Raw genomic sequence first — 23,520 nt, forward strand, 5'->3', positions numbered from 1 at the left:
CAAAGCGGTCGGTTGTGCCAGAGTGGAGAAATTTCTAGTGGAAATGTTTAGAGACTAATTAGGTCAACTCCAGGGACCCATTTAGTATGCCACTCTTGTCTTTGTGATCCAACCAAGACATTTATCCATACACTCATTTCTACCCTTTTATGATTGATCTCAATCTTTGAGCTAAAACAATCTTGCAGCAATTTGCACTAGCTGTTAAGATAGCCAGATTAATGAAATTAACCATTCCTGAGACTGTGTTATTTTGAGTTCATTCAAAGTCTTTACTCATTGATGTTTGTTCCTGGTCACTGAGCTCGGTTACCATGAATCCGCTCTCCCAGCAGCAGGAACGTCCGACGCCCTTCGGGAACCAAGCTATGTTCCTGCCATTCACACAGTGCTTCTCAAACTGGGGATATGTTTTCCAGGGGGTACAAAAGTGGTATTTAAAGTTATAAGAATATTAATTTTAATAGTTGATAGGTAATATAAAACATCATTTCTTTTATATTGGAACATATGTCATGGAGTAAAATGCAGCATTTACATGAATTTTTAATGTAAAACGTAAGACTTCAAAAGAACTCTGTGCTTGGTATATTCCCAGACCATCCTAGGCATACACCTTCATTCTCTGCGTTAGGTGCAGTTCATTGAAAAGGTTTAGGAAGCGCTGCACAAGTGCATTCTGGGAGCCCTTGTTCCCAAACTGTCTCCCTGTGAAACACCAAAACACCAAAAAAGTTTTTTTTTAGAAGAGTATTGAATTTTTTTCTAGCTAAAGACTTTTGGCTCTGAGGGACAAAGAAGAATTGAAAGTTAAACTTTCTATAATATGTTCTGGAAAATTCCGTAACACTTAAAAAATATTAAAAGAGAAAACATTTTTAGGGGGAATGCTTCCACGGGAGGAACGTCTAGGATTTCTTATCCAGGTAAGATTTATAATATTAAGCATTCTGGAGCAGGGTTCTCAGCAGAAGGCCTAATGGACACATGAAAGATGGGCATCAGTGGACACTCAGGGAAATAAGACAAGTCCATTTGTGCAGACAGATAAATAAAAAAAATACAACACTATAGAGACATTAAGAAAATAATTGCTTCATACGACTAAATAGAGCAAATAATTTTCATAACTTATTTGCTATTCATCTAACAGCAGATATACCTGTTTAACTTGAAAATCTATATATAGAAAATGCAAACACTCTAGATTTACAAAAACTGATCAACATTTAGTTTTAGACACTGAAATAAGTATCAGTAATGTAAATATCAATGATTAATGACCATAAACTCTTAAAGGTTATGTTTTGAAACAAACATGAAAACCATTAAGAAATTCTAAGCACAGTAAAAAAGAAATATTTAAAATTACTTTTCACAGTAGAGCTGCTTGGATTTCAACTAAGATCAAAACTTGTTATTTTATCTGAGATATAATGACCAGATTCTGTTAATAAAGAAATGTCATTCCTTAAAGTCTTAAGTTAGATTCTAAATATTTGGGTTGTCTTTTTCCAGTGCTTTTTTAAAAATAGAATAAAACTTAGAATTTTTTTTTTTTTCTTTAAACAAAAAGTTGTGCTTTAAATTTGGCCCAGAATTTCCCCAACTATTTCCCTGAACTACACACACACACACACACACACACGTACAATACACATTATGCTGCGGCAAAACTTGGACATTCCTGAGAGACCAAGGAATCATATTAATTTGGAGGCTTAAAGGAGCTGAGAAATAATTTTGTCTTGGATTTTTTTAGGGGCAAAACTGAGACCAAGAGAGGTTTTCGAGGCTCATCCAGGATCACACATCTGGAGCGAGAGCCTTGATTTCCTGTGAAGCAAAGTAGATTCAAATGACCTGGGTTCTAGTACAGACTTCACCAACAGAGCAGCCACCAGCAAGTGCCTTAACTTTCTGGATTCACTGTTCTCAGTGGAAAATGCTGGAAGTGGCTTTCAACAAAGGTAGCCCTGACCACTCCTTGGGGACGTTGGAAATGTGAGGGGGTGTTTCTAGTTGCTGCAATTACTGGAGGGTGTGACTGGCACCTGTGCCCCTCCCCAAGTGGCAGTGTTACCTCCCCCATTGGGAAAGACTGGGTGACTCATTACCAGGGCTTTTTTTATGGTAACTCATTTCTGAACCCAACTCTTATCTATGAGAGGGGTGTCAGTCTCACTTAAATAGCTCTGCTTTTAGTTTGTCAAAAGTCACTTTCTGGAATTCCCATTTTGGCATATGTGCATTCTATCTTCAGATCTCTAGATAGAAAAGGTTACGTTGCACACAAATGGAAAATACAGTTATCTTTAGATGGCCAACATACAATCTTTTTTTAAAAAAAACTAATTTCCAAATGTGGAGTGTCATTTAAAAAAAAATTTTAGTTGTATGACATAATCTTTTAAATATTTTCAGGTTTTTAAAAAAATGCATTTCTATAATAGGCTATGGCATGATATACGATTGGCAAAATTTCAAGCTTAAATTCCAAATTTTTTGATATCTGGTCATTAAATCTTGCCTATTTTTATGATTTATAAATAAAACCACAAATGCCACAACTAAGCAGAGGCAAAAAAGAAAAATGCACCCTATGAATTATATCACAAGTAAATAAAAATACTGTATTCCTTTAAACAAATGTACTTGTAAGAGCTTTATAACCCAAAGCGAAATATGTGAGATGGTTTAAGAAGAGGTTGCAATTTTGCAACAAGAAGTCTGTACAGCTCCTCCAGCCAGTAGCGTTGAAGGAAGTACCTGTGTCTCAGAAACTTGTTTCCATGTTCTTGACACTTTTGCATCCCAGGCCCCATTATTTACAAAGTTATGCATTTTGCAAGCTCAAAGCACCTTGCTCCTCATAATTATGAATGCATGCAATGACATTTTATCCTTTCATGTGCAAATTCTAAAATTCATTGTAACAGAAAAGTTAAAAGTTGAAAATCGGTGTACAATTTGAAATAAAAGGATCAAAAATGTCAGACATTGCAGAATACTGGTTCCTAATAGAGCTCTCTTTATTTTTCACGTTCTTCAGTCATTTTTGTTTGTTTGTTACAAAATGCAGTCAGTCTTGACTCTTTATTTAAACAGTACTTAAACTAAACTGTTCATGCCATGCAAAAATAACATTTTATGCACTTTTTGGGGGGGCTTCCCATTTTTTAGTTCACAGGCATCTTTAACTGCATTTTTAAGAAACAAGTTTTTTTTTTTATTGCTTTTGTAACTAGTTACATGCTGGTTTCACGTGTGGGACAATAACCTGTGTCTCCTGGGTTGGAATGAATTTCTGGGGCAAACAAGTGGTTTTCCATCTTGCACCCTTCTTGACTATTGTCCTTTGTTACTTCAGCCACAGCATGGTAAATGTCTTGCCTACAGTTGTGACTTGTGTCCTGGGGGGAGGAAGAGCCCACACAGGCCTCTTCTCTTAAAGGGTCTCTTCCGTCACTAGATTTATCTGCAAAGCAGTTTGGGCTGGAGTCTGCCTGCTTGTCCTGTCTTGTCCCTTGGAGCTCTAAGAAGTCATCGTCTTCGCCAGTGTCTATTTCCGTGAAGCTCCTCCTCTCTCTGGATGAGCAAGGAAAGAGTTTCTGCTTGGGAAACCGAGGGGTCAGCCCTTTGGAAGGTCCCTGACAACGCGCCGAAACCTCAGTGCCCAGCAAGGGTCTATCTCCCCGGGCGGGGGTTTCTTCTAAGAGGATGGTACTGATGAGCTGCGGGGCGGTGAGGGAAAAGTCAGCGGTGGTGACGGGCAGTGGCCTGGCTGTGCTGGGCGGGGTCTGTGGGGCACTGCCTCTGTTTTCCTTAAAGTTCACTTTGAGCGATCTGGATTTGAGTGGGTTGCTGCCTTTCAGCGAGCTCTTAGGGCTGTCGGAGGCATTGTCAGCCTGTACAGGGCCATGCAGCCCACTTTGGGGACCAGTGGCATCGAGGTTCACAGTTATGTCAATTGGAGTATATTCCAGGGTGGCATCCCTGGCCGCAGCCCCTTTCTCTCTGGTCAGTGTTAGAGAGGGGGGGCCCCTGGCTCTTTGGTGCTCTTCTGTCCCTGTGAGGTCAGGTGGGAACTTCATCTGCAAGTGAGAAGCAGAGGGCGGTGGCAGGGGCGACCTCTCGGTCTCGGTGAAGTCGGTGGCACAGCTGGTGAAGCTGTCGATGCTGGAGGTGCTCTTCATGTCCACGATGACCTCGGTCTGTGCCACGGCCAGCTGCTCCTGCGGGCAGGCCACTTCTTCCATTTCAATCTCTTCTTCATAGGCAGATGGCCTCTGGGGCTGCTCTTGGCAGTCCGGGTTCGGGTGAGAGTGAGGCTGTGTCTTGGTGATCTCATTGTACAGCATCTCCAGCTTCTGGGCACTCAGATGCTGTGGGCTGGAAGAAGAAGTGTTGTTCAGCTGCTCGTGAGAGTCTTTTTGGCTAACTTCCTGGTACTTATTCTCGTAAGACTTGTTGGAGCTTGTTTCCGACAGAGCCTTCTTGGCCCACTTCCACCGGCTTGGAGAGACATGATTATCATCCGCCGAGTCTTTCGTATTGGCTGTCTCCCCTGCCTTCTCCACAGCCACATCTATCAGTTCCATACTTCGAGCGAAGGCATCTTTTAAGTTCATAGAAACGATGCTTCCATTCCTTTTGGCCCGCTCAAGAGCCTCTCTCCTTTTAATTGCCTTCTCCTGGCGTTTCTGCTCCTTGTAAAACTCAGAAAAATTGTTCACAATGATTGGGATGGGAAGGGCAATGACCAGGACCCCGGCAATACAGCAGAGGCCTCCTACAATTTTCCCTAATAACGTTTTCGGGTAAATGTCACCGTACCCTACTGTGGTCATGGTGATGGTGGCCCACCAAAATGATGCTGGGATACTGGTGAACTTGGTAGCATCTTCATCCTTCTCGGCAAAAAATACCAGGCTGGAAAATATCATTATCCCCATGGCCAAAAACAATATCAACAAGCCCAATTCGTTGTAACTCCGTCTGAGGGTGAAGCCCAGAGACTGCAGGCCTGTCGAATGTCTGGCGAGTTTCAGGATCCTGAGGATACGCATGATTCGGAAGATCTGAACCACTCGCCTCACGTTTTGGAACTGCAGCACGCTCTTGTTGGACTCCGTGAGGAAAATGGTGACATAATATGGCAAGATGGCCAGCAAATCAATGACATTCAGTGGGCCTTTAAAGAACTTCCACTTATTTGGTGAGGATAGGAACCGTAAAAGGTACTCCATGGTGAACCAAGCAATGCACACGGCCTCCACATGTGCTAACTGGGGGTTGTCATTGGGTTGTCCAAATTCGTCCATTTCCTGCAGCTCTGGTAGTGTGTTGAGAGACAGAGCGATGGTGGAGAGTACGATGAACAGGATAGACACGATGGCCAAGATCTGGAATAGAGAAGAAAGTCTAAGTTAGCACATCCTCTTAGTTGCTTAGGCAGCTAGGAGACATATGGAGTCGCCATTCTTCAAATGGCATGGATTGCTCAAGAGGTTCCAAGAAGGTAACTTTACCACCAAAAATTCCCTAACTAATACAAATACATTCACTTTTTACGAGTTAATTTCACTTAGAAGCCTAATGTAGTATACATTTAAATTCCAGGGCCTAAGCATTTGAAAAAAAGCCATCTCTCCCTTCCTCGCCCATTGTTCTTTGGCACGTTTGTGTGAGTAACAACCATTTGGAATAGTTTTGGGGGAGTAATGATCTCTCCTCTCTTGGTTATACATAATTTCTCCCTTCACCCGCTGGTTTGTGTTTCTTGAAGTGAATCACCGATCCATGCTACATAAGCTAGAAGGAATTTATGATTTCTAGAAGTTTTATTCTATAGCTAGAAACACGAATGCAGACCTACACATGGAGAGATAATATGACACTCAGGACAACAATGCTTCTCATAGAACGAGCATCATGGGAAAGGAAGGTTACAAGCTAACTTCATTCAGTCAAGGAAGGTTTTGTGAAGAACTTGAAGACTGTCCACGATGATCTTGGTGCAGGGTGGACATTTTAGGCAGAAGACTAGCAGTGTGATGTCTGATATGGAAGGAGAGAGGAAGAGCTGGATAAGAAGTAAGAAGAGGATCAAGTGACAGGATTTTAGAGTCAGACATTCTGAGCTCTGAGCCTGGCTTCATCGCTCCCTGTGTGACCTTGGGCAACTCATTTAACCTCTGTGTCTCAGTTTACAAATCTCTCGAATGAAGAGAACAACCATAGTTATTTCATGGTTGTTGTGAAGATTACATGGCACACACACATCACTAAATAAATGCAAGATACTCGTATTATTAGAGGCTGAAATGAACAAGACTTCAGTCTGGAAAGACAAAAGCCAAGAACAGGTCTGTGGGAAATCTGTAAAACCATGCAGATATAGACAGCCCAAGCAGGGATTTCCTCACTGTAACCCAGTGTTCTAGACTGAAAAGGCAAAGCATAAAGATTAAGGTGTGAAGGCAATGGAAAGAAGCACTTCTTTGCTTAGTAAAAACTGTGCATCTGGAACATGCATCTGGAACACATGAATCTTGGTGAAGCAGGAAACCTCTCTTACCTAGGTTAGGTCTGGCTTGGTTTGATCTGACCTTTGCCAATGACCTTGGGAGGTATCACTGGTCTCAGTTATCATTTGTAGCTCTGAGAAAAATATCCTGACAGCGACTGTTTACTTGAGAGATTCAGCATCTAGTAAACATTTCAAAAGACAATGATTAAACATCTTGAGGCCACACAGCTCAGTAAACATCAGACTGCAAGAAAACTAGTTTATCTCTGACATCAGGACTTCTGAACTTCTCTCCTCTGTTCTTCTTTTCTCCCCTTCTCTTTATCCTTCTACGTTCCTCTCCTTCTGGGTTATTCTCCTCACCCTTCCTCTCCTCTCCTCTCGTGCCTCCTTTATACCTTTCTTTGTTTTTCCTTCTGTTCTTCCAGCCCCTATCTTTCCTCTTAAATTGCTATAAAGTTAAACCATAGTACAATGTATTTCAGAATGTGTTGCAGATATTAAATAAAGATTTACAGTTCCTTAACTTAAAGAACAGTGTTTAATTATTAGTGTTTTATGTTTTTTCTTAAACAAAACTAAGTTAAGTACTTTTAACTTGGGTATACTTCAGAATTTCTTTTAAAAATGTAGATCAATGAATCACAATAGAACTAAAGTTCTCTTCATCTACTCTAAGAGACTGTGAAGGCTAAAGTTAGAAAGAAGGTTTAGATAAACCCATGGATAAAGGATGCAGAGGGTTTATTAAGGGCAAGTCGGGAATGCTCCCCCTGAATCTCTACCCTCAGAGGCCAATGGCAGGGTGACATTTACAATATTCTGTCACTGAAATATTCCTTAGGAAGCACTGGTCAGATCCCATGCACTCTTATGCTCTTACCATAAGGAACTAGGTCCCTCTGTATTTTCTAGGAGGTCACACAGTTGCTAATTACCATTGGGCATTTTAAGTAGTGGGCTTGCTGCCATCATTCTTGTACTCATAATCCATATTCTAGATTTTTCATATCTTCTTATCTTTTCACCTGCCCATTTTGGATGCATTTTATTGATGTTTATCACTTCAAAGAGCAAGGAGAAAAGGAGAAATACAAATGAAACCATTCTATTATCTTCCAAGCTTTTCGACAAAGAACAATGTGGAAGGTCCAACAAGGTAGACCTTTCAGCTTTACTTGACTCTATAATCAGAGCTAGATTGTAGGTCATTTTACTTCGGTAGCTAATTTCGGGAAACAGGGAAACACTGTGTAGTACTAATGCCATCTATGGTCTAGTTAATGGCGATTTAATAAATACGGTTACCTTTAACACCCGAAAATTTAGCACACGCACAACATGATTTGGCATACATTCTTGAAGAAAAAGAATTACTAAAGAAAAAAACCCAAACACTTAGGCCGTTAGCAACCCCACATTCATGTTACAGAAACCATAAGGTATCGAAGCACATAATTTTCTGTCTCATGTTCAAATTCAATCTGTTAGAACCCATTTGCTCTCAAAGTAAAGGAATGGCTTATTTTCAACATCTTGTGAAGCTTGGCGTTCTCCCAGAAAGACAACACCTTAGACAAATTATTCAATGTATACCAAGGATGATGTGTGATGCCATAAGCCAAACGCAAGTTTATTGTCTTATTGTAGAGGTTTCTTTTTTTTTTTTAACATGATAAATATAACAAATGTGAAATTTTGCTTTAAGGTACAGGATCCAATTCTAAACAGGGATATTTACTTTAGTCCAGCAAACCCTTATGGCATTTAGGTATTGCTTCATTCATTATAACTAGGCACAAGTTAGTTTTTTAATTCTGTCGCCTTCAACAACTGGCCTCCAGAGATGGCTGTTTCTCTCAGCTCTAGCAAATAGAATGATGTTTGCACGTGGCAAATGAAGCGAAAATTCCAAACAATTATCCCTGTGATCTCAGTCAACCTCCTTGGCGATTTGGGTTAGATCATCTCCAAGGTTCTTTAACCTCTAACATTTGGCAATTCTCTTTCTAAACTAAAACATTTTGCCAATTCCAGTTGTGTCTGCAAATCCAACCAAGGACAAGCCACAGCTGATCCTGTCACTTTGGGTGAATGGACAAAATACAACTTTGTTGTTAAGAAGTAAACAATTCAAATGAGAAGGCTTTGAAAAATAGCGCATTGTGTATGTTTCAAGTATTTAGTTACTGGGAAGAGACGTTCTTTGTGGATAAACCTTTCTTCCCTTTTGAATCGCCTGGATAATGATTTTGTTCTTCACTTAGACACAGACATTCACAGGATCACACGGAGTTACGAACAGGACTCCCAGCACTCGCATGAATAGGTACCAAAAGTTGGTTGCATCGATTTCTGTTTGTGAGAGGAAGTAAGGCAATTGGAGACTTGCCTCAATTTAACAACTTGTTGAAGATCCTTTGAAGATAATGGGTATTTTGGTGGAAAGAACACAGAACAAGGAATTAACACACATGGCTCTACCTCTGCTGGCTGTGTGGACAAGCCAGTTCCCTCTCCAAGCCTGGGTTCCCTCATCTGTAAAATGAGGTGCCTCACATTTGCCTCGCCTGCCTCAGCGGGTTGTTAGGGATCAAACCAGCTCATGTGCATGAGGCATCCTATAAAATGTAAAGTGGAATGAGGGTAAAAAATGCTGGAAATGTGTCTGGAAAAAGCCTTTGGCCAACATTGGGAGGAAACAAAGAAGACAAACTGTCTCTCCCTCATTTAAATACAATTGTAAATCGATTTCATGTTCATATTTTAAACACATTCTCTCACCTAAGCAGTGGTTTGCAGCCAAACCCAGACAACTGGAACTTATTTGCCTTCGGACTGAACCATCTTGTTTGCCAATAGTTCAGAGTTGGACTGTGGTCGGGTGGGGAGTGGGTGAAATTGGTGAGGGTGGTCAAAGGTAGAAACTTCTGGTTATAAAAGAAATAAGTCCCGGGGCTGGCCCGGTGGCGCAGCAGTTAAGTGCGCACGCTCTGCTGCGGCGGCCCGGGGTTCGCAGGTTTGGATCCCAGGTACGCACCGACACACTGCTCGGCAAGCCATGCTGTGGAGGCGTCCCATATAAAGTAGAGGAAGATGGGCATGGATAATAGCCCAGGGCCAATCTTCCTCGGAAAAAAGAGGAGGATTGGCATGGATGTTAGCTCAGGGCTAGTCTTCCTCACCAAAAAAAAAAAAAAAAAGAAGTCCTGGGGGCATAATATACAGCATGGCGACTTTAGTTAATAACACTGTATTGTATACTTAAAGTTGCTAAGAGAGTAGATCTTAAAAGTTCTCATCACAAGAAAAAAAATTCGTAACTGTGTGGTGATGGATGATCGTTGGGCAATATATACATGTATCAAATCACTATGTTGTAGATCTGCAACTAATACATGTATTAGTTGATGTATACATCAACTATATCTCAATTAAAAAAAAAAGAGTTGGGCTGAGGTTGCTTCAGATGAACTTGACCTACCTGAGTCTTAAAATATGCAGAAAGTTTTCTAGCTTGGGCCTCCCGTGTGATACTCTGCTTTATATTCGCTGACACTCGACACTCCACCAGAACACACCGGAACTCCTGTGCCTGGCACTGAAGCCCTCTGCAGGTACCTTCTCTCTCTCCTCTCCCCTAACCTCTTCTTCCTTCCTTCACAGATATATGCTGAGGGGTGAAGGTGAGTGAGTTATAAGCTCTTAACTACATAGCACTCCTGTTTTATCTTCTTAGTGGGATATACATTTTTTAAAAAGCTGATCAGCAATAGAAAACAACATAGGAAATCATGGTGATAAGAATTTTCAGGAGAGAATCAACTTACTTAAGTTGACAGGGAGGAAAAGACCTGTGACAAGCATTATGAGAAACATGAATAATTTCCCACTTTCAGAAAAAGGACAAATCACATGGGCATTTCTTCTTCAAACATGTGAGCCTATGAACCAAAGGCTAAACCAGTTGTTGAGGGAAGAAGTGAGGAATTGGTAAGAATATCATGATTTTCATCCACCCAACTTCAATTTCTAGCTGTTTCCCAGAAGACTACTGGATGTGACAAACCAGAAAGTAAATCCTTTAATTTGCACCAAAGGAAGAACCATCTATGACTGTTTGCAGTTCTAGCATCTCATATTCCTTGAACGGTGCTCTCCTCCAAGGCTGGTGGCCCTTGGTTGACTACTAGCTCTTTCTTCCCCAAATGTTCCCTTGGCTCTCCCAGGACAAAAGAGATTCCGTGCTTAAGTGCTCTCAGCTGATCTGCATATGCAAATATGAATCCCTTTTGTGCTAACACCACTGAGTCGTGCAAAGAATGAGCTTCACTGAAAGGTTCAGTTGATTTTTAATTATTTCGGCCCTGTGGATAACAGGAACCCAGGAATTCAATTCTTCCCCCCCATTTCTGGGCTGTTGAATGAGGGGTTTCAAAAGTCATCCTCGCACAAGTTGATGTCAGCTATAAGCCTGCATAATGCCTTTCCTCTGGACTGTGGTAGGGTCTTGAGAAGCAACCCAGTTCTACATACTCTCAAATTCTTCTTTTAGTTTTTTTATTCTCACATACACAACCAAATTCTTTGAGAGGAGAGTTTTTGGTTATCTTATAACTAAGGACACTGTTTTGATATTTTCTTGGTATCTCCTGAAATAAGCTTTGTTTCACTTTCCATGATATATTTCTGTATTTTAAAAGATTAGATTTTAGGAAGCAAGTCATTAGGTAGAAGGCTGGTGAAGGGAACTTTAATATTACTCCGAGTAACTCTGCAAAGAAAGGAGCAACAGTGAGGTGGCAATACCTTTAATCTTACACCCACTCCAATGACCAGACAACCTCTTTTTAGGTAATTTGTTCTTATGGAAGTCTTCAGGAGCCAGAGAGTGAAAATGAAGACTGGCGAAGCTTGGCAGAACACAAACATCACTGCTTCTACTAGCCCCTGAAGGGCAGGGACCACGGCTCTCCTCTTAGACTGCTTACTCTCCCTCTCAAGAAAGCACAACATAACTGGTTAGGCTCTTCTCTTTAGTGTGTGAATGATGGATTTGGGGGGAAGGACACAAGATGAGAATGAGTGGAGTGCATCCTTTCAACAGGATTTCATTCAACTTGATACCTAGACTATAAAAAAAAATCATAGAACACTCAATTTAGAAGGAATCTTTGAAATACTCCATTCCTCACTTTATAGATAAGGAAATGAAGATTCAAGGAGACTTGTAAGTGCCTGGTGCGGGGAGGGGTGGTAGTAATATGGGACTTATAGCTGAAAGATCTGAGTTTGAATCCTGATTCTGACATACTTGATTAGCTTTGTGACCTTGGGCACCATAATTAGTTTTTCTGGGACTCAGTGTTCCCGTATAGAAAATGTGGAAAATAAATACTTGTTTTGCTTACCTATATAACATTGTTTGGAAGACTGTGATGGTTAATTTTTTTTTCACTTTTTTTTTTTTGGTGAGGAAGATTAGCCCAGAGCTAACATCTGATGGCACTCCTCCTCTCTCTTTTTTTTTTTGCGCTGAGAAAGATTGGCACTGAGCTAACATCTGTGCCCATCTTCCTCTACTTTATATGGGACGCTGCGACAGCATGGCTTGACAAGTGGTGTGCCAGTGTGTGCCTGGGATCTGAACCTGTGAACCCTGGGCTGCGGAAGCAGAGTGCATGCACTTAACCACTGCACCACCGGGCTGGCCCCACGTAATGGTTAATTTTATGTGCCAACTTGGATAGGCTGTGGTGCCCAGTTGTTTGATCAAACATCAGTCTAGAAGTTATTGTGAAGGTATTTTTTAGATGGGATTAACCTTTAAATCAGTAGACTTCGAGTAAGGCAGATCACCTCCATAATGTGGGTGGGCCTCATCCAAGAGTTGAAAGTCTAAAGAATGAAGACAAGTTTCTCAAAGAAGAAGCAATTCTGCTTCAAGACTGTAAGATCAGCTCTTACCTGAATTTCCAGCCTGCTGTCTTGCCCTATGGATTTCAGACTTGTCAGTCCTCACAATTGTGTGGGCCAATTCCTTAATGTCTCTCTTTCTCTCAATCTCTCTCTCCACACACACACACACACACACACACACACCCCTATCTATCTATTTTATGTATATGTATATGTGTATATATAAATATATATATATATTCTACTAGTTCAGTTTCTCTGGAGAACTCTAATACAAGAACAAATAAGATAGAATACATGATAGCCTTTGCAAGTTGAAAAGTGCTGAAAAATGTTAATTATTACACTTATTTGAGAACTTCCCAAATCATACATCTATTCCTGTTGAGCCCTAAGAAGAATCCAGTTCCTCATTCTGTGTGTGACTCCAATGCCTAGATGGTGGGTCTTTTACCATCCTACAAAGAGAGCATATTCATGTGCCTTGCATAATTAGGAGGGCCATAAGGAGAGATGGTTCTGTTACTCGGGGCAAATGAATCAAGAAGAACTCCCTAAGTTGGGCTTTTCTTAACAGCTACCAACCTCCTAAGATGCCACCTCTGCCACTTAGCTGAGCTGAAGTGAACTTGGGGAAGGTCAGCAAAAGGAAAATAGAGATCAACACATTATTTTCTAAAACCATACATAAATGTTTTGTTAATTATACGCCATTTGGATTCATCCCCAACGCAGTGTGGGGAATTGGTCGTTAATTCTGATTTTGACACCCTCTTAAAGACTCTGTTTTACTTTTATGTGTTTTTCAGCTACTTTCATGTTTTTCTTCCCTATTACTCACCTCTGGTGGTTGAATTGGCTTGAATTGCCCCCTCCAGCCAGGCTGGAACCCTCACTGATTCCTGGACATGTCGTCCCCCTTCACCCCATCAGGCACTCCCTCCCTCCACTGTCCTCCAGCTGCCCAAATCCTGCCACTTCTCCAGGAAGCCCTCCCTGGCACTCCAGATGACAGTGGCTTTTCTCCTCTGAATGCTTGTTCTGGGTTTACCAAAAGCACAGAAGGTGTCACAAACACTTCTTGCGGTTACTTGAACTCACGCGGTCTCCCTTTGCAGCCTTGCCTATACTCAGACCTGCCTCCGTGCAGCATTGCCAGATTTAGGAAATAAAAATACAGGATGCCCAGTTCTGTTTGAATCAAATTTTTGTGTAGGTCATACCTATACTGAAAAAGTATTTGTTGTGTATATGAAATTCACTAGGCATTCTGCATTTGATCTGGCAACCTTACCTCCTCGGTGTGTTGATCCAGGGGACAATCCTTGCTCCAGGCTGGCCCGATCAGATTCTCTTCCTCCTGGAAATCTGAAGTTTGAACTGAGAGACTTGGAGATTCGGAGATGCTGGGATGGAGTGACATTACTGGCAGAGGGAGGAGTGACAAGCTTGCATTACGGGGAGTCTCAGTTTCTGCCTTGGAACGGTACCTTCCTTCCGTAAGTTCTCTCTCCCTCTCCTGCCTTTTAGCTTAAGTTGGCCAGAGTTTTGATCAGGTTCTCTTACAACCATAAAACCTTACGACTTTTTAAAATAATCCTTTGACAATTTCATAAGAGAGAGTTTTGCATCTCAAATAGAATTTGAGAGTTATGGAAGGCAATGACTACCTAGTTTCTATAGAATTTCTTACAGTGCCTAACACAGAGCAGGCACTTCACAAAGCTATTCTGAATAAATGAATAACCAAAAAAGAAGGGAGAAGTCTGCGGAACTGGAGAAAATGAGAATGGACCTTGAAGAAATCAAATATTTTCTAATCACTCAAGAAGAATAAGACAGGTTTTTAGTCATTTTCTGTTGCTTCCGTATGGCCCAAAGTCAGCCTAAAAGCTTTAACTAGCAATAGCATTTTTTTAACAATAGAAATTCATGTTACAAATAGCCCATTTTGCGATAACAGACCAGCTTTACAAGTTCAGCAACATAATCTTTTCCTAGGTTTAAGCTCTATACTTTTTATTAATCCTTTTTTTTCATTATGCTGAACAGATTGCTTTTTTTTTTTACCTTTTTCTTTGAGAAGCTGCTTTTGACTATATATTAGCTTTGTGCTTCACTTTCACAGAAGGATACACTTTCTTAAAGAAAAGTGCTGTATTCATTCTATATCACATTTTTTGCTGAGTATGATTTGGAGTGTCCAGTTAATCCAACCGGTGAATGAAGTGATAGCTCCACGTATAGATCTGGGTAGATTCAGGTTTGTGCAATGGAATGTTAATCTACTGATAAGAATTAATAATGTAGGCTATCCATTAAAAAATACACACATCCACATACACACAAATACACACACACACACACACATCACTGTTCCATGCAAGCAAAAGTAAAGCATCACAGAAAAGTAATAAAAACCTTCATAAAGTGTAAAGTTAAGAATGTTGCATATACCATTTAATGTTCATTTAGAAGCGTAATTTGTTAAAATACCATGTCTATATAAATACATATCTTAGATATGTGCAGACCTAGAACAAAATAAGAAAATGGAAAGAAGCTTCCCTCCCTTAAAATCGTTCTTATCAATTTTCTAGTTCTTTGCAAAGATAATTCATGAAAACCTGAGGGAGAAAAAACAGATTTTTAACACTTAGAGTGTTTTGAACACTATAGTATTTACAGCTCCATCCAGATTCTATAACATTCTTCATTTTCCTGTTGGAAAAATGTTTCCTTTGCTCTAAGGGCAGTTGGAATTATAATTCTTCTTTTTCAGATGGAGGCCTTAAAGGATGGGTAGATGTTTCCACATAGAAAAGAGGATAAATGGTACTACAGGCCAAGAGGCGTCATAGCCCAAAACATGATTTGCTCAGAAAGTTCCAAGTAATTTCATATGACCGCGGGCATCCATAAGGAGGCATGGCATGGAGGAGTCGATGGTGATTTCAGGGCTGCTGCATAGAAGGCTGTCACTGGTCACCTCCAGAGGGTACCAATAAAGAGATCAGAACGTGAATGATGCCTCCATCATTTGTGCAGTGCACAACTTTCACAACCTTGAGACAGCCCTGGTTTCAAAGAACCGAGTAGTATGGTGCGATTGGATGCAGGAGGAGGCTGAGATGAGTGAGGGTGGGACACTTCTGGGAAGTTAGGCAGTGGACAAATTCTGAAGGGCGCGCGACGCATTGATGAAGAGTTCGGTGGGCTTCCTTCTGAAGACCAGTTTTCCTCAAAGTGTGGTCCCCAGACCAGCAGCATTGGCATGGTGTGGTAACTTGTTAGGAATGCAAATTCTCAGGGCCCACTCCATACCTACTGAATGAAAAACTGGAGAGAGGCCCAGCAATCTGTGTTTTAACAAGTCCTCAGCGATTGTGATGCCTGCTAAAGTTTGAGGACACTGCTGTAAGGAGTAAAAGCCACAGATGGATTTTAAGCAAGGGAAGGGCATGCTCAGATTTGCATTTTAGAAAGATCATTAACTACGAGGTGTGGGACTGATTGGGGTAGGGGTGCAACTGAAGACAAGAAGTTTCCACTGCAATGGCAGTAGAAAAGGGGAAGGAGGGAATAGGTTATAAAAATATTTATGAGGTGGAATCTCAACCTTACTTGCTATGGAGATGGAGAGTCTAGGACCCTCCTCTGTTTATGACTAAGTTTACCAGGAAGACTGAGTAGCCTCAACAAATCTCTATGATTATCTTATACAGGTAGAGAACTCAGAGTAATCCTTGACCTAAATCATCATTTATCTTTGAAAATAATATTTCCTCATATTAAAAAAATTCTAATAAGAACTTCAGGTTTCAAAATAGAAATAGAGAAATTTCTCTCATAGTGTTAAACAATGGTTTATTGGTACATGAAAACATTATGAGACACACACTGTATTATTTGCCAGAACTATTTTCTTTTATAAAATTTTGCCTTAAGTGTACATTCTGAAATCACACAGGGTGAAGACTAGTTTAAGAATCCATTTATACTAGCTATTCCCTGAAAGCAGGCTCATTTTTTGAACTATTTCTCACCCACTCCAACTTCCAATTTCTGCAAGGAAGTCTTCTAAATTTCCAGAATTAAAGTGCCATTAAAAACTGGCTTTGTTCCTTGGATACCTAGTCGGCCTCATCAGCTCATCCATCACCATTAACAGAGAATTGCAAGGATTTATTTCCACCATTATCCCCATATCTAAAGACCGTGTTCCAGCAGCTTCAAAGAAAGAAAAAAACAAAAGCCGTAATGGAATCATTATTTTTTCCTTTTAATGAGTCTCTGCAGTAAACCTCTTCTGAAAAGTACCTTTTGGGGTCAACCTCATTAAGACTACATTATAGAATGCCAGAAAACAGAAGACATGTGAGGGTCACGCTGAAACGAAGCAGCTCTGCCAAGGGAAAAGTTAGATGGGAGCCAGATCCAGCCATGACTGCAGAAAACTTGCGAGATCACTTTGCATCTGCTCTTAGGGGCAGGCTGCTGTGCTGTCCCAGGGCCAGGGAGCAGCAGCAGCTCGCTGGCGCTTCTGTTGCATGGGTGACAGGTGTTCTTCACGGCATGAAGCCAAGCATCACCAACAAGGGGCTTTAATGGAATCCTGTTTGGCTTGTTTTGACAGCAACAATTGGAGACCCATGATCTGAATGGGCTCAGGCACTTGCGTACTTATAAGGGACTGAGGAGCTGTCTGATGTGGACATTATCTACAATCACATAGACACGTTCTGCTATCGGTATAGAGTCGCTCCTGGGTTCTATCATGAACGCTACTTAAAGCCTTGTCAATCAAAATCTGGTCCTCGAAGCAGAAGCATCACCTGGGAGCTTATCAGAAATGCAGAATCTCAGGTCCCATCCCAGGCCCACTGAATCAGAATATGTTTGCACCAGATTCCCAAGTGATTCATATGCACATTTAAGTCTGAGAAGCTCTGACCTCAGACACAAATTCACACCATTAAAAAAGAAATTATCTTGGGAAGCTCTTCCATAGATTTTTAACCAATGGGTCTCAGTTATGGAAACAGGAGTGGGTTGTTAGGCCTTGTGGGGTTTTTCAACATTGTTCAAAGGTTCTGGGGTGGGTAGGTGTAGTTAGCTAGAAAAAAGTCTTGCAGACGATGCTGAAGTGGTCTCTAATCCCACCCAGACCTCCTCTCCCAGCCTGGGGTTGACAGCCATTGCTTTAAATGCTTTCACACAATACAATTTAACTTGGTAGTAGAAAGAATGGTGGATTAGGAGTCAGATGACTTGACCTTTTTCCTGGGTCTGCATTAATAATGACCCAAGTCAAGACATGGAGCCTCAGTTTCTTCATGCATAGACTGGGGCATCATGACAATTTCATTCACATTACTAGGTTGTAGCAATGATGAAATTATATACTGAACGTGAAAGTGTGTTGGAGGTTATACAATTCTATATCAATGCCAGTATTTTTATGATAACCAAGTACATTTTTTTCAAATAGACTAGGGTTTGGGGCAGAATTATTAACTAGTATATAATGTTCGAGGTAGAAGAACTTGATTTTTACAACTTCCTGTTTGAAGTTAGTGCATTCTTTCCTATGAAATTGTCATTTAGCTAATTTCTGTGGATGTTGCTGACTGATTTCACTAAGTTTGGTAGCAATAAATGTCTAGTCCTTTGAATAGTGTCCCCTCAAATTCATGTCCACCCAGAATCTCAGAAGGTGACTTTGTTTGGAAATAGAGTCTTTGCAGATGTAATTAGTTAAGATGAAGCCACATTCAATTAGGGTGAGCCCTAAATCCAATGGCTGATGTCCTCATAAGAAGGCCTTGAGAGACACACAGACACACACACAGAGAAGACGGTCATGTCACAGTGGAGGCAGAGATTAGGGTGGTGCAGCTATAAGCCAAGGAATTCCAAGAACTGACAGCAACCACCAGAAGCTAGGGAGAGGTAATGAAGGATTCTTCTTTAGAGCCTTCAGAGGGAGCATGGCCCTGCAGACACCTTGGTTTCAGACTTCCAGCCTCCGGAACTGTGAGAGAATAAATTTTTGTTGTTTCAAGCTGCCCAGTTTGTGGTGTTTTGTTACAGAAACCCTAGGAAACTAATGCAGTCAGCTTGTATTATTCAATGGAAGGGTCTAGGCCTTAATGAGAGGTAGAGCTAAGAACACTCAAAGAGCGATTACATACATTCCCTTCAAAAGTAAATTTAATGTTATTTGCAAAGGAGAGGAAAGTCATAGAGGTTTGGAACCCTAGACAGCAGGAAAAACAGTTTAATTGGGAGAAACTAAGTTGTATTTACTGTTGGAAGTAAATAGCTACGATTTGTTAAGTAGGTAATTAACACCTGCATTCTAAATAGCAGCCCAGTACAAGTTAGAACATGTGGGTCCAGAAGCTGTACAAGTCACTTATACCAGCAGGATATAGGAGAAAGATAAATAAAGAAATACTACAAAATAACAGATTAAAACAGTGAAGTTAGCAACAAGAAATTTCTCTGATATTAGAAAATTAAAAAAAACCCAATTTTAAAACACTTCTTCTAGTGGTGGTTTATAAGTTAGAAGTGCTGGAGAATTCTCATGCTGTTGTCCAATTTTTACATAAAAAGCATTAGCAAGTGTACTGTGTATCCCTCTCTGTTAGTAAGCAGGTCCTCCCAAAACAGCTAGATATGGACAGCTCCTTAGAACAGCATTTTTCAAACTATGAGAAGCAATCCCTTTGTGGGTCATAAATCAATTCCAAGTGTCATAATCATCAATAAAAAAAAAAAGCGAAATACAATAGGTGAGAACAGAACAGAAAACGTCAGGAAGGGTAAGTAATGTGTTCTGTGTGGTATATAACTATTTTGAATTAGGCCCAGTTTAAAAGCTACATCTTCTAAAAATAATCTTTCTTGATCTCTGTAGTGAGAATCACTTCCTTCTTTGGTTTTCAAAATGGGTTGTTTGGAGCCTTGGTGTTCTTTGGATATGCCTGAGATGGCCACTGCTGAAAGGAGACGACTTAGCGGACAGGCCTATGGGAACCCCATGCCCGCTACAGTTTGGGTGGAGCTGTCCTTCTGTGTAGTGCTGAAGATGCATAAATATGTGAAGAGGTGAACATTTTTCATAGAAGCACCTTAATTCTATGGCAGAACACATGCACACATACAAACACATGCATTTATATACACAAACAGCTGTATCTCTGCTTTGGAGATGACAATACTGATAAATATTGCTAGCTGTGTTTGAGGATATGGTGGAAAAGACCTACGTGTGGCCAAAAGCTCTTTCCACACTATTTACTCACAAATAAATGGCTATTTTATTTGTGGCCACAGCTGTTGTTTGCAGAGCTGGTTACTGAGCACAGCTTTGTCTTGAGACTTCTGTGCCTTCTAAGTGCCAGGCCAGTTTCGTATATGCCAAGAAACTAAAATTTGACCTCTCAAAACAGGCAGAGAGCATGACTAAACACATTATATTAAGACAGCACATAAAACTGCCATCCAGTGCACCCCGGGTGCTGCCGGCCAGCTGTACCCCATTCAGTGGCCTCTAGGAGGCTGAAAGGTTTGGGAACCAGGAGAGACTGAATCATCAGTTTTCTCACAGTATCAGATCACGACTTGATGGTTTTGGATCATTTAGATAAACATAACAAAATATACAAAATTCATTTTGCCACATTATTTACAAATTGGTTTAGAATTCCTTAAAAAGCATTTTCTAGGATTTTGTCCAGGTCTGAGTACTTAACCCAAAGAATACCCATTGAATATGAGTGTTAGTCTCATCAAATTTTTATTTATGCAAATACAAATCCAACAAATGCCATCTGTGGCCCTTAGCATTTCTAAATCTTATTTCCTAAGGCATTAAGCTGAGGAAAACAAATTCTAAGCTTTCTATATAAATAAAAGAATTAATATAATAAAAAAAACTCATGCTGTCATTCCCACAGCCCCATCCTCTCATGGCATAAATAGTAGGTGTTGGCTTCTGAAAGTCTAAGCAGACAAGAGAACAAAGCACAGGCAGATGATGACTTAGCATTGTTGCAAAAGACACAACTCTTATGCTGCTCGATCTTTTTGCTTTAAAGTTCTCATCCTAATGATATGGTTGGGAGATTGTCAGGTACCACATACTTGGCAGATAAACAAAGAACACCAAAATTCACAATAGAAATAGGCTGAAAAGAACTAATTTGCTCTCTTCAAGACCATGACTAGGTTGGTTGAAAATGGGAACATAATTGCCCAATTGCATATTGGCATTCCAGGCCAGCCTGGGAGACACTGTGGGGCAAGTTGTATTTATCCTGGGTACTTTTCAGCTTTCCCTTCTCCCCTCTGCACTTTTCACGCTCCTGCCTCCCCCTCCCTTGCCTTGCAGGGCCAAGTTCTCAGCCTCTTGGGGGCTGCTCCGGGCCCTCCAACACAGCAGAGGCTGCTGCTGTCCCTTCCTTCCCCTGTCCCTTCCATTCTCCATGGAAATATCTCTCCAGCAGCCTTTACCTCCGGCTTCTGTTCTACCAACCTGATACCACTACGAGAGTCTGATTATTTCTTGACCCAAATGAATATATCCTCATCAGCAGAATTTCAGGCAATGGAAATAATTTTGATTTGTGGAAGCTTTTAAATTATACCACAAAACATTCACCTACTCTGCCTAATTAAAAGGCTGATATTACTGGAGAAATATGTTTTGGTACAAAAAACCATCATTCTTGAGAAAATTTACCACTTAAACAAACAATATATAATAATTTTTTTTTCTCTCCTGATCTCAACCCCATTGGCGGAATAAAAATTCTGCTTGAACTGAAACCTAAAAACTTGGCTTTATTCATGTGGCATAGAGTTACCAATTAAGGACATTTTAAATAGAGTTGATTTATTGAGTAGGTCTCAGGCTTTTAAGTATGGAATTTATTCATTATATTCAATAAAATTACCATATGCTCATTTAAGGGCAGTATAAATAAATTCCCTTTCATTTATATTGTCTGATTTTTGGCTTTCTTTTTTATCTGAACAGTATAAAAAGGGTGATATCTTACATATTAATCAGCTTTTAGCCACCTGATTATAGTATTTACTCTCTCTCTCATTCCACTGAGTGTATATTTGGTGCTAAATTCAAACCTTTTGATTCTTGGTTTCTCTTAGCCATAGATGGGTCTATTTCATTTTGATTTATTCACTCTCTAAACAGTGAAATAATTTGTCAACTTTAGTACACATCAAAAAAGTCTCACAAGGAAATGTTTCCCTTCTTAACTTAATGATTTACTGTTCTCTGTGTCTAGAAACTCCCCTTATAATCAACAATCTTTTGTATTAAACTAACCTTCTACAAAAGCACATGAAAGTGAAAGTGATTTCAACTTAACCCCTGATATAAACAAATTAATATAATTTCTTTGCACAAGGATTCAGTAGGTTCACAAGATCTCATGGATTCTCTCCATGGAGCTCCTGATTTAGAAAGAGTTTGCTGAGACCAGCTCCACATTTCCATCCTCCTAGGTGATACTTCCACCTACACATCCATTGGTCCCTCTAGCCCTACAGATAGTTGAAAAATGAAACTCATGTCACCCTCTGCTCCACCTTCCTGCAGCAAATCCCTCTTGATTTTTCTATTTCTATTAGTGCTGCCTTTATTTCATTTTTCTAGCCTAGAAATTAAAGTTGCCTCCCCATCTCATTCTAATATTCTATGTCTATATCTATATTTATGTATAACTCTTCTCCCTTAAGCTCTACATCCAAGTCTCTAAGTTCTATTCATTCATCCTTTAAGATCTTTTTTCCAATCCATCTCTTCTCCCTACCGCCCTGTTAATTCAGCTTCTTACCTTTCATTCCTAAACAACTGCATTAATCTTCTAATTGTTTCAACTATTGAAACTATTGCCCATTTTCTTTCTGGGGATGAAATGGATGTGGGGGAAGAGGGAATTCATGGAGTGGAGGATGCTTTTGTTGCCCGTGTCTGTTTCACTCTCCCAGTGGCTTCCTCCTATTGTCTCAGAGATTAGTCATTTGTCTCCTCTCTCCTGCTGGATTCCAACTTCTCAATGGTCTGATTGAGATCTGTTTTCTTTAGAGCTCCAAACACAATGCTTACACTTAGATGCTTAATAAATAAAATTTAACCAGTAGTGTTCATGAATTTATTTTTAATATTCAGTGGCACATCTCAATAACTGGCTCTATTTTCAATACCAATGTGCACTGCCCTCATTAACTTGTTTTAAATTCTCTCGTCCCCCCAATAGATGAAACTATCCTGTTTGGATCACTGGATGCCTTAATCACTTTTGTATCATTCAACTGCACTCTCAGGTAGGCAAATTCTCTTACTCTAACTCCAAATTCCACATCGAAACTAAAACCAAACAAAATAAACTATTGCATCCCAACAACCCAACTAAGAACCATTTCTTCTAAAGCCATCAAGACTTTTCAATTATACATGGCTATGGCTAGGAAGTTTAGAAGGTTTAAACAGAATCCAAAGTGTTTTAACTAATGGAACCAAAGCAAAAGTGTGATATTGCCATCTTCCTACGAAGTTTTCTCCTCTCCTAAACTTTATTTTCTTTCATCCATTTTCCCTATTTCTCTTTTCTGAACTCTTCTTCCTAGACAAAACTTGGAAAAGTACAATTTTCAAAGTACAATTCCAACCTCAACCAACTGACATGGTATAGGAGAGAATTCAAATGATTATATATTCATGAAATTTTTGATGGAAGAGTATCATCTCCGGGAATCAAAGTAACATCTGAGTGCTCCAGAAGAGACAGGAACTTCTGATCTGATCAGACCAAGTCTGATTCCTGGGAGCTCCAGACTGGATGGGAAGTACCCATCTAGGGCCATCCTGAGACATCTAGAATGATGAGCATCTTGGTTCCTGGCTTCTGAGATGGGAGCACTTTGTGGAAGAGGCCTCTCTTGGCATGCAAGTGTTCAATCAAGGTCTGTTGACTTGAAATAAGACTGACAAGGGGCCCCAGGGACCCTTCACCCAGCCTGATGTTTGCCTC

At 40.4% G+C, this 23,520-nt stretch overlaps 1 protein-coding gene across 1 annotated transcript in view; it reads right to left on the reverse strand.

Annotated features, from left to right (window-relative positions):
- Positions 1-1,299: 1,299 nt before the first annotated feature.
- The window catches only part of KCNB2 (potassium voltage-gated channel subfamily B member 2), a 377,946-nt gene continuing 355,725 nt past the window's right edge, over positions 1,300-23,520 (reverse strand). The window contains exon 3 of the mRNA XM_087420436.1: positions 1,300-5,405. Coding sequence (XP_087276562.1) covers positions 3,249-5,405 — 2,157 coding nt within the window. The 3' untranslated portion in view covers positions 1,300-3,248. The remainder of the gene's footprint in view (positions 5,406-23,520) is intronic.

This window comes from Ceratotherium simum, chromosome 31, assembly GCF_057802395.1.
Source record: "Ceratotherium simum simum isolate JZ-2026a chromosome 31, ASM5780239v1, whole genome shotgun sequence".
NCBI classification, from domain to species: Eukaryota; Metazoa; Chordata; class Mammalia; order Perissodactyla; family Rhinocerotidae; genus Ceratotherium; species Ceratotherium simum.